At 31.4% G+C, this 13,352-nt stretch overlaps 1 protein-coding gene across 1 annotated transcript; it reads left to right on the forward strand.

Moving 5' to 3' along the window:
* The first annotated feature begins 1,318 nt into the window (after positions 1 to 1,318).
* On the forward strand, positions 1,319 to 7,046 carry LOC112009943 (uncharacterized). Its single transcript, XM_065782356.1, has 4 exons — positions 1,319 to 1,573; positions 4,243 to 4,304; positions 5,738 to 5,897; positions 6,470 to 7,046. The coding sequence occupies exons 2-4, from the start codon at positions 4,252 to 4,254 to the stop codon at positions 6,641 to 6,643; spliced, it is 387 nt and encodes a 128-aa protein (XP_065638428.1). The 5' UTR covers positions 1,319 to 1,573; positions 4,243 to 4,251; the 3' UTR covers positions 6,644 to 7,046.
* The last annotated feature ends 6,306 nt before the right edge of the window (positions 7,047 to 13,352 follow it).

The following is a 13,352-nucleotide window of genomic DNA, read 5'->3' on the forward strand; positions in this document are numbered from 1 at the left end:
GGGGGAGAAGAGGTGCCGTTTGAGGGGATACACTCTTTGTTTATGAAACTAGGATGTAATAAATCATTATTTATCTGGGTTTTTTTTTTTTTTTCCATTTTAAAACACTGATATTGTATATCTGGTAAGCACTTGGTTTAGGTTCTTTAGGTGATTGTGATTAATATTTTATTGTTTGTCTTTTATGGCCAAAGTATGCGTTGATAAGTCTCACTGGTGGAAGATGATTGATGTCTTTGATCCCAATCTGTTAGGATCAAGGCTTAGTTCAATTCAAAAAAAAAAAAAAAAAAAACCTTTTCCTAAATAAAAGCAAAGAACTAAAATGATGCCAATCAGGTAGAGTAAGTGGACAGCCTAATAATTTGTCTCTTTATTATGTATCACCTCATCAGATAACCCTTATTTTTTGCTAATTGAAAAGATGTCAATTAAGTAGAGTGAGTGGATTGCCTAATACAGTCTCTTTATTTGTATCTTCTAATCATTTATGTGTGTTGTATGGCACAATGCACTTGTCTGAGAGACACACCTATAAGATATACATCAAAAGGAATAAAAAGATAATTGTATTTTGCAAATTAAGTTTTCAACTACTATGCCATAGATGGATCAATTTTTGTGGTAAAATAGAAATACATGCAACCTGGGTTTTGAAGAACTTTAATACTGTCTTCATTGAGAAGGAAAGGATGGATTGTTTAGGGATAAGCTGTAGGGTTTGAGTATTCCTTATAAGGAGCATACAATGACCCAAAAATGAAAGGACAAAATGTAAACATTTTGTGAAATCTATTCCTTAGACTATTTAATGTTATGGTTCCAGTAAAAATTACAAAACAAATGAGATTGGAGTGTACCTTTGAGAGGCTCTACTTAGCAATGGCAGAGCTTTGGTACTAATATGGATTGCTATTATTCTGATCAAGAAATTTTCCATTCATTGATTTGCAGTATCTATCCAATGCGCAAAAAGTAATCAGAAAGATCGTGTATTGTCCATTTGGCATCAACTTATTTGGCTTTTTACTGAAAATTGGCTAAAATATACTTCTACTTTGAAAAAGTGAGGTTTTAAAAAAGCTAAACATAAACAAAATAAGCTAAAAGCTAAACCAAAAAATCGATGGCAAACAAACTTTTTGTGATTTTGGATTATCTTTTTAGCTTATTTGGTTATGCACCTATCAAAAAAAAATCTTATTTGCTTATGTAGGCTTTTTGAAGTCTCACTTTTTCTTAGTGCAACCGTACTTTTGCCAACTTCTAGCAAATAAGCTTTCCACAACAAGCTAATCCAAATGCACACGTAATCCTACTTTTTATGTGTATATGTAGCTTAGAATAAAAACTTAGAAAGGGAAGTCAATGATCATCATCTCAAATAGTTCTGACTTTCATTGCAGTTTCCAATTTCAGCATGAAAATTTTGTTTTGTCAGTAATCATTCTCTCTCCATTTGTCCCATGTCAGGCATCAGGTCAATCATTTTGTATCTACATTACAACAATACGTGGAGTCACAATTATCTCATGTATCATGGTGCAGGTTTCTTAACTCCCTTCAGAATAAGGTTTGAAGAAACTATTTTTATTTTTGATAATTTATTATCTTCTGCCTATAGTATATTCATTTACTAGTTTTCTCCATATTTTTTCTTAGGTAAGTTGGGTCAAACTTTTTCTAACTAGGTAGCATAACTAGAACGTGTTATGAAACCTTGTCTTATCAACTTTAATACTCATATCACCAAGAACCACTTGAAACACCATATACCTGAAACCCTAAAGATCTCAAACACCCAAACCCTAGCATTTCTCACCCAAGGCCCTACTTGAACCATCTAAAACCTAACCCTAACCAAGATCCTTACATAACACTCCCCCTCAAACCATGGCATATATATTATATAATATTAGCTTGTTACATAGAAAATCCAATATTGTTTTGCAAAAAGGTTTAGTAAACATATCCGCAATTTGAGCTCTTGTAGAAACATATTGGGTAGCAATAACTCTACTCTCCACTTTTTCCTGAACAAGATGACAATCCACCCTTATCTGCTTAGTCTACTCATGGAACACAAGATACAAAACAATAAGTAGTCATAATACATAGTCAAAGGTAACTGCACATTGAGCCTTAATTCCTCAAGTAGGTGCTTAATCCACATAAGCTCACATGACTTATTGAGTCATGGTATACTCAGCTTCTACACTAGCCAGGAGATGACACTTTGCCTTTTACTTGTCAAGTAATCTAGTTTCCCTTAGAAAACTACAATATCCAGTTGTTGATCTTTTTTCTAAATGCATCTACTGTAAATGACCATTAGCCCTGTATTAAAGTCCATTACCAGGATGTGCTTTCAGATACTTCATAATCTAAGGAATTGATTCCTAATCTGGGTAACTAGGATCTGCCCTATACTGACTCAACAGTCACTGCAAAGGATATATTTGGACGAGTAGTGGTGAGGTAGTTAACTTGCCAAGTAGGCAACAATATCTCCTAGGATTATAAAACAACACCCCTCAATCCAGGTACAGCTTAAATTGGGATCCATAAGTCTATAGGTTTAGAGTCTAACAGTCCAGTTTCTCCCAAAATATCCAACATGTCTTGCCTCTGTGACAAACTAATTCCCTCTTTTGATCAGGCTACCTCAATCCCCAAGAAATAATGCAGTTTTCCTAGATCCTTAGTTTGAAATGAACTTTGCAGGAAGTTCTCAATCCCCTCATCACCAATGATAATTATAGCCTCAACATAGATTATTAATAAGATGTTCCCTCTCTCAGAAGTGGAAGAGACTGAATGATCAGGTTGTAGAGTGATCACCCTTCCAATGACATAGTTGGGTTTGCCCCTTTGTTCTTTTATCAAGGACAATATGAGATGGGGCTGGTCAAGAGGATGGACAAAATGCTAGCTAGTTGGAAAAGCTCTACTTACATGAAGGGGGAAGGCTTACTTTCTAGTCTTACAACTTTCTCTCTTTTTCCCCTATGCATGTTGGTGTAGCTAATAAGGTTGAGAGTTTCACATTGTTAATTGGAAGATACAAAGATAGCTTGTTTCTCCTATTCAGTTTGGGGTGTTGGCTATCATAAAGCTTTTGGTTTTTAATCAAGTTGTGCTAGGTAAGTGGTTTTGGCGTTTTAGATGAATAATATGGGTTGCATGAAGTCTGAGCTTATTAAAGAACATTAGGGGTGATAAGGGTGTATAAATCTATCAGATTTAATGTGGAAAGCGATAGACTTTAGTGTGATATGTGGTGTGGCAGAGTGCATTGAAAGCCTCGGTTCCTGGACTGTTTCAAATTTTTGGTTATATAGATGCTACAATGGCAGATTATGTGGGCTGTTCACATGGTGGTTATCATTGAAATCCAAGCTTCAACCACTAGGGTACAACACTAAGGGATTGAATCCTTTCTTTTCTCCTGAAGTTCCAATGGAATCAATGCTGTCTTCGAGTGTTTTAACCCAACCAGAATTGTCTCCACTGAAACCATGCCTTGTTGGTAGTTATTTTGTTCATTTTTCTTCTTCCTTGTCTTCTTCAGTGGTTTCAGATCCACAATTTGTTGCTTTTCACTCCAAGAGTTGTCTAAAGACAGGCCAAAATCATCCCCCGTTATCTGAAAGAATGAGTACTATTTGCCTATGTTGCACTCTTTAGTAGCTCCACCATTTGATCCTTCTTCTTTTGGGTCCTTTCTTCCATGGGCTCTTTATTTGTACTATAGTCACAATTACTGGGCTTATGTCATAACATTGTAAATTTGGGCTTAAGTTATAGCATGTGCATACTGCATAATCGAGTAAGTAATGGTGTTTGGGCTTTGGTTATTTGGATTGAATCTTGACATTTGGGGTTATGTTTTTTTTAATGATCTTTGGTCAAGGTGGCCGTATCCTCAAATAGAGCCAGACAGAATCAAAGGACTAACTTGGAGGGTGTAAAGTACACCCTCCAAGTACACTTTACCATGATTTTAAAATACAAAAGCATTTATTTAGAAGATAAGCACCATTGATAGACATCTATCATCATAATATTTTCTTTTTCTTTTTTATAATGATTAATTGTCTATAATAAGCCATTTCTTTTCTAATTTTTATAAGTAGATATCATTGTTTTTATTCAATTTTTGTAGTGTCCTTGATCTTGAACATGCACATACCCACCAAAAAAAAAAAAAAAAGATCTTGAATTTTCTTGTGGTCTATGCAGGTCAAAGATATGTTGGATCTTGATTCGGTGCATATGGCTTATTTAATGGATTCGTTACACATGTAAGTTCAATTTTTTTTTTTTTTTTTTGGGCGTTAGTCTTTTAAAACTTGAAATATCATTTACATGAACAATTATTGCTACATAGAGTTGCAAAGTTGGCTGTTAATGAAACCAACCTGGATCTTACCTCACCCTTTACCTCCTCTGAGAACAAGGTTATGATATCTATACTTCTGTAGTATGCCATGTTTATCTTTTCAAAGTAAAAATGACCTATTTAGGGGCCAGGATGCAGAATCTCTGATAAATGATTAGATCATATAATTCAACTATGATTATACCAACATAATATATATATATATATATAGTCTCTGCCATTCCATTTCCTATAGCAACTGAAATTGCTCATGCTAGTTGCAAAGTTATCGGGGAGTTTTTGGCCTGTGTTAGATGCAAGTCTTTGGAATAGTCAGTATGTAAAATGAGGCAGACAGTAATACTCCCCTCAAGCTTGTCATTGGTTTTAGGTCTCCTTCATGGAGTGTTGATTTACTTCAATGTCAATATGTAGTGTCTTTCTTATGACAAAACTCACTAACTAATCACATTCATTTTACCTGCCACTGTCCTCATTGCTTTTAGCACATCTTATAGCTACCAAGGGATGCTCTTTAGTCATGGTGTCTAAATTCCTCACAGCACAGAGTATTTAAGTCTGATTCCAAACCCAATTTGCATTAGTGCATGCCTTCACTGTTATGTTCCCATGATGTTGATTGTTACCTTCTTTTTAGCATATTTCAAATGTTCAAAGATTTGATGTAGAATCACAAGCTTTGCAGTCCTTTGGCAGATACAGATGGACTTTGCTCATAAAAAATTTAGCACTTGATTAGGAGAGGGTTAAAAAATGTGGGTTACAATCAATTTTGATATTGATGTAAATCCTGTCCTCCACAAGTTGCCACCATATATGTGTCACCGTAGGATGAAGGATTAAGTTCAACACTGAGGGCCGCTCTTAGTTTATTTGGGCGTATTTCTGCATCAGGCAGAGGTTGAGTTCCTAGGGATGGGGCTTAGGAATGCAAGATGCTTCAAATCTGGGGTCTCATCTATTTGTTATAGGGAAATCTTCATCATTGCTTTTTATAATTATGTTCTTTGGCTTCAGTCTCATCTATTTGTTATGGTAACTTTAACCAGTTACTATTAAGAACCTTAATGAGGAAATGTAGCTGTTTGTTCTTTAGGGAACTCTTCATTGTTGCTTCTTATAAATATGCTCTTCAGTCTCATCTATTTGTTATAGTAATTTTAATCAGTTACTACTAAAAACTTTAATGGGGAAATACAACTGTTTATTCTTTTCTACTGCAGTTAATATATATATATTTGGGAAGGGAGGAAGGGGGGGGGGGGGGGGTGTTGTATGTATTGAAGTTTCTTAAACTTGATATCACTTAACAGTGTACATAAATAACCTTTGCAGATGTTTCCTCTCTCATGAAACGCAGCATGTAGCAAGCATTGTTGAAAGCATATTACAATGTGCACTAGACTTCCGGTCTTGCCTTACTGGAGGCATATGGAATGTCGGCATGGATCGGGGAGATTTGATGGGTAATTTTTCGAGAATCAATATATCCCAGGTGATCCTCGCATCTCTATTATTAATGATGCATGCACAACTCGAATTGTACTCTATTTTGTTGGACTTGTTGTCTGGAAAGATGTATGTGGAAATACTCTGATTGTTTGGGTTATTAAATACCCAGCTTGAGATCTCACAATGATTAAGAAAATATAAATTGAAATCATTAATAACAAGATATGTACATGAAGGGAAGCCATTTACTTCATGCTTGTGGATGGCAGGTTTTAATTTTATCTATTTTCATGATGCACTATTACATGGTACATCACCCAGTTCCCATGCTTGACAGGGAAACCCTTCTGGTCTTAAATCATCTTAGTGACACATCTATTCCCATTTCAATTTTGTAATATATGTATGTTTGTAGAAACCAAGTTTTGCAGGTCTACATTTGATGCATATCTGCCTAAACACATCTCAATCATTTCCATTATGATATAATGCATCTGTGTGCAGTGGTCTTCATTATATTCGTTATGAATTTCAGAATACCTGCTTTAGTGTTTTGAAATCACAGCCGTGGATGTGAAAACAGTAACTTGACCTTTCAATTGCATCTGTTTGCAGGTGCTTGCCATAAAGCGAACATTTGACAAAAATCTGAAAGAATTGCACCTTTGCTATCTGAAGTCACCTAAACATGGGGAGTACGGGCTTTCCCGTTTTTGGGCGTCTCTCAATTATAATGAGTATTACTCAGATGTTGCTAATGGCATGGACTATTATGCTTTCTCGGTGTAAGGCTGTCTATAATGCCAATTAGGACAAGTTTTCTGGGTGTTTTTGTGTTTTGTTTGTGAAGAAAATGATGAGCGTGTTATTGTTAAAGGTAAAAAGTAATACGTACTAATAGTATAGTTGTTTTTCGTTTTTCTCTCTTGGATAGGAAGTAGTATGGCAGTTAGTCTCTCTGTATGTATGGATGTGTGAGTTGTATAGTAGAAAAAGATTATTGTCACTAAATTTTTTTTATGTATTAAAAAAAAAATTTTGAGGGTGAGTTGTGTCCCGAACATTATACTTATTGGTTATTGCTTTCGTTGTGGAAGTGTATATAATGACTAGTAAGTTTTTATCCTTACCCAGCAAGAAAAATTTGTAAGTTCTTATTTAATAATAATATAATAGAAGTGATTTCAGTACATTTGCCATATCAACGGAGGGGTTGTATCTGTAATGTAGATGACAAATCCAAATCCAAATTAGTTCTTTCTTTCTTTATTTTTTTTCATTTTAATTGAATGATATACTAACTAATGCTACTGGTTAGATTCTTTTTTTCTGCAACTTGAACCTAATTAAGAAAAATATATTTTATTGAACCCACTAGTCACTACTAAATTTGAACTTATTCGTAAGGCATTATCTACATATGATAATTATATTTATATTTATAATAGATAGATTATATTAACTAATGCTGTTGGTTAGATTCCTTTTTCGGCAAGGTGAACCTAAATAAGAAAAATATATTTTATTATAATCACTAGTCACTACTAAATTTGAATTCATTCGATGTATTGTCTACATATAATATTTATAATTGATGGTGGTATACTAATGCTCTTGGTTAGTTTTCTTTTTCGGCATGGTGAATCAAAATAAGAATAATATATTTCATTGTAATCACTAGCAAGGGCCGAACTAGAATTTTATGAATGAGGTCAAAATAAAATATAAAATTGAACCAATTCAATAGCGTCATGCAAGAAATATGAAAAATTTGGGGTTTAACCATTTTTCTTTTTATAATTTTTAGGTAAATTTAGGGGTAAAAGTCTAATATTTGAGAATTTTGGGATCAACTATATATCTTTTGAAAATTTTAAAAAATAAATTAAAATTAAGGGTCTTTTTCTGATGTTTGAGAAGTCATCTCCCCCCAACCCCACTTCTCTAAGTGGTTCTGCCATTTACTCACAAGTCATTATCAAATTTGAACTCATTCATAAGGTATTGTCTACATCCAATATTTATAATAGATGGATAAATGGTGATATATTAATATTTATTGGTTAGTTTCTTTTTTGGGCATGGTCAACTAAAATAAATAAATATATTTTATTGTACTCACTAGTCACTACTAAGTTTGAACTCATTCATAAGGTATTGTCTAGATATAATACTTATAAAATTAAAATAGATAGATACTAGATAAATGGTTATGGTGATCTCAAAATAATTGATAATAATTGTTATCAAAATATTTGTATTAGTCATCAACATAAAAGAAGTATTTATTATATCGGTATTTTTTAAACAAAAACTAAAATTTGTAGCATCTTCTTCAACAATTTTCGCAACAAATATTACAAAGAAAAGTTTCATTTGAAAAGCTCAACCACAACAAATCGTAGAATGGCCAAGGGAGTTTGAGCAGTCTGAAACAATGAGTTTGAACAGTGTGATTATAGTGCACTTATCTGTTGAGAAGTCAATGCCTAGGGTGTTTGAACAGTGTGAAACATCACAGACATTAAGTCAAGTGGGTTTTAGCAGTAGCCTGAGCCCCATCAATATTTTAATAGCACCAACTCATGGGGAATCTTAACTTGAGTAATAAATCAGCATCAACCCCCCAAGGTTTGAATCAAAATGTAGTCCCTATTCAAATTGAGATTGAACCATTGTCACATGCTACTCAGCCTAGATGTTATGGGGCTTCTTTACCATGACTTTGGTAAAACAGATCTAGTTCTGTTGATATGTGCATCATATCTTGAAGAGATCCATAAGAGCATATTTTTGTGTTTTCATCATATGACAATTTTTTCCGTAGTAATTGTACGAATTAGAGAAAGAATGGATGAGAACCTTTGAACTCCCAAAACCATCTAAACAAAGAGTCGCAGACACCCACTCATTCATTCTTCTTTTTTTTTTTAATATGTTTGGAATATATCAGTTGGGTTTTAATTAAATTTTTTGGCCAATCACTTAGTGATATATATAATCCTTTGAAGCAAAAAAACAAAAAACAAAAAACAACACAAAACAAAAAAAAACAAAAAAAAAACAAAAACAAAAAAACAAAAAAACAAAACAAAACCAAAATAAATAATTGTATTGTGCACCATATGTCTTGCCAACGTATAAATATTAAATACCAAGTATGCAAATTAAAGTATTGTCTAGCATGTTTCTCAAAAAATAAAAATAAAAAGTATTGTCTAGTGTATATTAACCCAAATTTCCAACTAATAATTTTGTTCCACACGTTTTATTTCAAGTTTTGTAATAGCCTAAATTTTTGCTATGTGGTGCATTCCTTGAGAATGAAATAGAATACTTACCATTTAACCTTCCACCTCAACACAACTTGTAATCATTTGTTTAATTATTATTTGTATTAGTATTCTTTTCTATTCTGCAAAAAGCAATTATTTAAAAAAATTTGGCTCCAAAAATGTTTAGAGTTTTCTTGCTTCAATCTACCATGTGACATTTGAAAAGATCATTTATAGGTAAAAAAATAAGCCATGTGACTTATTTAAATAATACGCATGAATAATCTTATAATTTACTACATAATGAGTAGGAAAAGACAACTCAAAACAAGTTTTGAGCCTAACTTTGTCCACAATAATCTTTTACAAATATATATTAATTTATTGTCATGTGCTTAATGGGAGTACATTTAATAAATGAATAAATGTCATTTAATATTCATAAATGAATAAAAATGTCATTTATTCATAAATTAATAAACAAATATTAATTTTTTTTTTAATAAATGATTCACTATTTTTTTTTTTTAATACAAGATAAAATATCTACTCTAACCTAATCTAAGTATATAAAAGAGAATTTACTATTTTTTTTTCTCACAATAAGTTGAGAAGGAGGATTTAAAATTTTGGGTTTTTCTAGGCAATGCTACTAATAGGTAACTTATATGATTATTTTTCTAAAACTTATAATAAATACAACTAATTTAAAATGTGGCATTTTTGCTCAAGTTCAATTGCTTTAGCGATAATTGAAACACAAACTAGCAAATCACTATATATATATATATATATGCAGTTATATTAATAAAAATAATTAAATATTTTTGAGTTCATTAAAAAAATATATGTTCATATACTTAACTTGACTATATCAATTATAATATTTATGTTTTTCTGTATTTTTAATAACAAGTAATATAACCAATTCTCAATAATTTTACCTAATAAGTATTATACATCAACTATAAATACAATATTTTACAAAATATTTTTGTAAAATGAACTTATAAATTATAATGTATCGCAAGTTTCAATAAATCACTCTGCTCCTGTTAATAGAATCTGCATGTGAGTGTGATGCCCATGTGACAACTGACAAGGTCCCATTTTTGTAAGATCTATTTGCATGGATTTTGAGGTTAGCTATTTTAGTATTTCTCGATTCAACTGTTGCTCCGACCTACATATTATTACTACTACCATTTGGCTAAATATTAAATATTAGTGCACACCAAGGATTATTATCAATAGTAAATAAATAAGTTACGGTGGGTTTCAATTAATTTAACTGGTAAAATTTTTAATAATTAAATAAAAGATTTAAAATTTAATTTTTGTCTAAATTAAAAATTAATTAGTGTCTTAGTCTAATGATAATTCTTAGACCGCAAATATCATATGTTAAAACTCTATAAAAAAAAATAATAATAAATTATGATTTCAATGAAAAAAAATCACTATTTCAATTTAAAAAGAAATTATATATATATAGTTGTGTACAATAACCTGTGTGAAATATACATTGACGTTATTATTTTATTTTTGAGAAACATGCAGTCACGTGTTATTCATTTTATTTTTCTTGGCCGAAAATTATATATAAAATCCTTTAATTGTGAGAGGGGTTTATAACACTAAATTGGCAATTTACTTGGCCTGTTTAAAAATGAAGCTAAAAACTCGGGTCATTTTGCATTTTATCAAAACAAAAATTCTTTCCATGTGACATTATTGCATTTTTGTCAGCGAGCCAGTGTGCATTGGTACAAACCGAAGCAAACAAATATTGCTTTTGACTTGTTTTCTCTCTCTCCAAAAAAAAAAAAAAAAAAAAACACTATTGCTGTTGGACTGCTTTTAAGGAAATGAGTTGAGTTCAGCTGAGTTTGTCAGTTTGTCTTTCTCCAAGAAATGGCGGATCTTTTGTGACCCACGCCGAGGACCTGTTCGTCCTCGGCATTCTAAGGATAATTTTTTGAGGGGACAAGCTCAGAGCAAGCTGTCACATTCGCACTTAATGCATTCACCTAACCCCTCTGACTGCATTAATGGGGATATAACCCCTTAGCAGGGCAACGTTGGTCAGAGTGAACCACTTGAGTACTGATAAGGCCTCTGATGGGACAGACGACCAGAAGAGAGGCAAATGGATGATCAACAGATGGACGAAGGAGATAGGAAGATGAAGACTATATAAGTAAAGCAAGTAAAGTAAAGAAGGGGGGGAGAAAAGAGAGAGAACAAAAAGGTCTCCTCGGCCACAGGCCGAGGAGCATTCCCCCATTTGTAAAGAAACTCTTAGTTTTTTTTTTTTTATAAAGAAAGTTCATGCTTGGTGATCGACGGCCAGCGCCTAAACCTTTAACCCGCTCTCTAAAAATTTATTGTTTGGGCTTGAATGGGCTGAAAACCCATTCGTACTCAGGGTCAATCCAAATTGAGTCCCTACACTTACCATTTAACCTTCCACCTCAACACAACTTGTAATCATTTGTTTAATTATTATTTGTATTAGTATTCTTTTCTATTCTGCAAAAAGCAATAGTATTTAAAAAAGTTTGGCTCCAAAAATGTTTAGAGTTATCTTGCTTCAATCTACCATGTGACATTTGAAGAGATCATTTATAGGTAAAAAAATAAGCCATGTGACTTATTTAAATAATACGTATGAATAATCTTATAATTTACTACATAATGAGTAGGAAAAGATAGCTCAAAACAAGTTTTGAGCCCAACTTTGTCCACAATGATCTTTTACAAATATATATTAATTTATTATCATGTGCTTAATGGGAGTACATTTAATAAATGAATAAATGTCATTTAATATTCATAAATGAATAAAAATGTCATTTATTCATAAATTAATAAACAAATATTAATTTTTTTTTAATAAATGATTCACTATTTTTTTTTAATACAAGATAGAATTTCTACTCTAACCTAATCTAAGTATATAAAAGAGAATTTACTATTTTTTTTTTCTCACAATAAGTTGAGAAGGAGGATTTAAAATTTTGGGTTTTTCTAGGCAATGCTACTAATAGGTAACTTATATGATTATTTTTCTAAAACTTATAATAAATACAACTAATTTAAAATGTGGCATTTTTGCTCAAGTTCAATTGCTTTAGCAATAATTGAAACACTAACTAGCAAATCACTATATATATATAATTATAATTATGCAGTTATATTAACAAAAATAATTAAATATTTTTGAGTTCATTCAAAAAAAATATGTTCATATACTTAACTTGACTATATCAATTATAATATTTATGTTTTTCTGTATTTTTAATAACAAGTAATATAACCAATTCTCAATCATTTTACCTAATAAGTATTATACATCAACTATAAATACAATATTTTACAAAATATTTTTGTAAAATGAACTTATAAATTATAATGTATCGCAAGTTTCAATAAATCACTCTGCTCCTGTTAATAGAATCCGCATGTGAGTGTGATGCCCATGTGACAACTGACAAGGTCCCATTTTTGTAAGATCTATTTGCATGGATTTTGAGGTTAGCTATTTTAGTATTTCTCGATTCAACTGTTGCTCCGACCTACATATTATTACTACTACCATTTGGCTAAATATTAAATATTAGCACACACCGAGGATTATTATTAATAGTAAATAAATAAGTTATGGTGAGTTTCAATTAATTTAACTGGTAAAATTTTTAATAATTAAATAAAATATTTAAAATTTAATTTTTGTCTAAATTAAAAATTAATTGATGTCTTAGTCTAATGATAATTCTTAGACTTCAAATATCATATGTTAAAACTCTATAAAAAAAATAATAATAAATTATGATTTCAATGAAAAAAAATCACAATTTCTAAAAAGAAATTATATATATATATATAGTTGTGTACAATAACCTGTGTGAAATATACAATGACGTTATTATTTTATTTTTGAGAAACATGCAGTCACGTGTTATTCATTTTATTTTTCTTGGCCGAAAATTATATATAAAATCCTTTAATTGTGAGAGGGGTTTATAACACTAAATTGGCAATTTACTTGGCCTGTTTAAAAATGAAGCTAAAAACTCGGGTCATTTTGCATTTTATCAAAACAAAAATTCTTTCCATGTGACATTATTGCATTATTGTCAGCGAGCCAGTGTGCATTAGTACAAACCGAAGCAAACAAATATTACTTTTGACTTTTTTCTCTCTCTCCAAAAAAAAAAAAA

Source organism: Quercus suber, unplaced genomic scaffold, assembly GCF_002906115.3.
Source record: "Quercus suber isolate HL8 unplaced genomic scaffold, Cork oak 2.0 scaffold_299, whole genome shotgun sequence".
NCBI lineage: Eukaryota > Viridiplantae > Streptophyta > Magnoliopsida > Fagales > Fagaceae > Quercus > Quercus suber.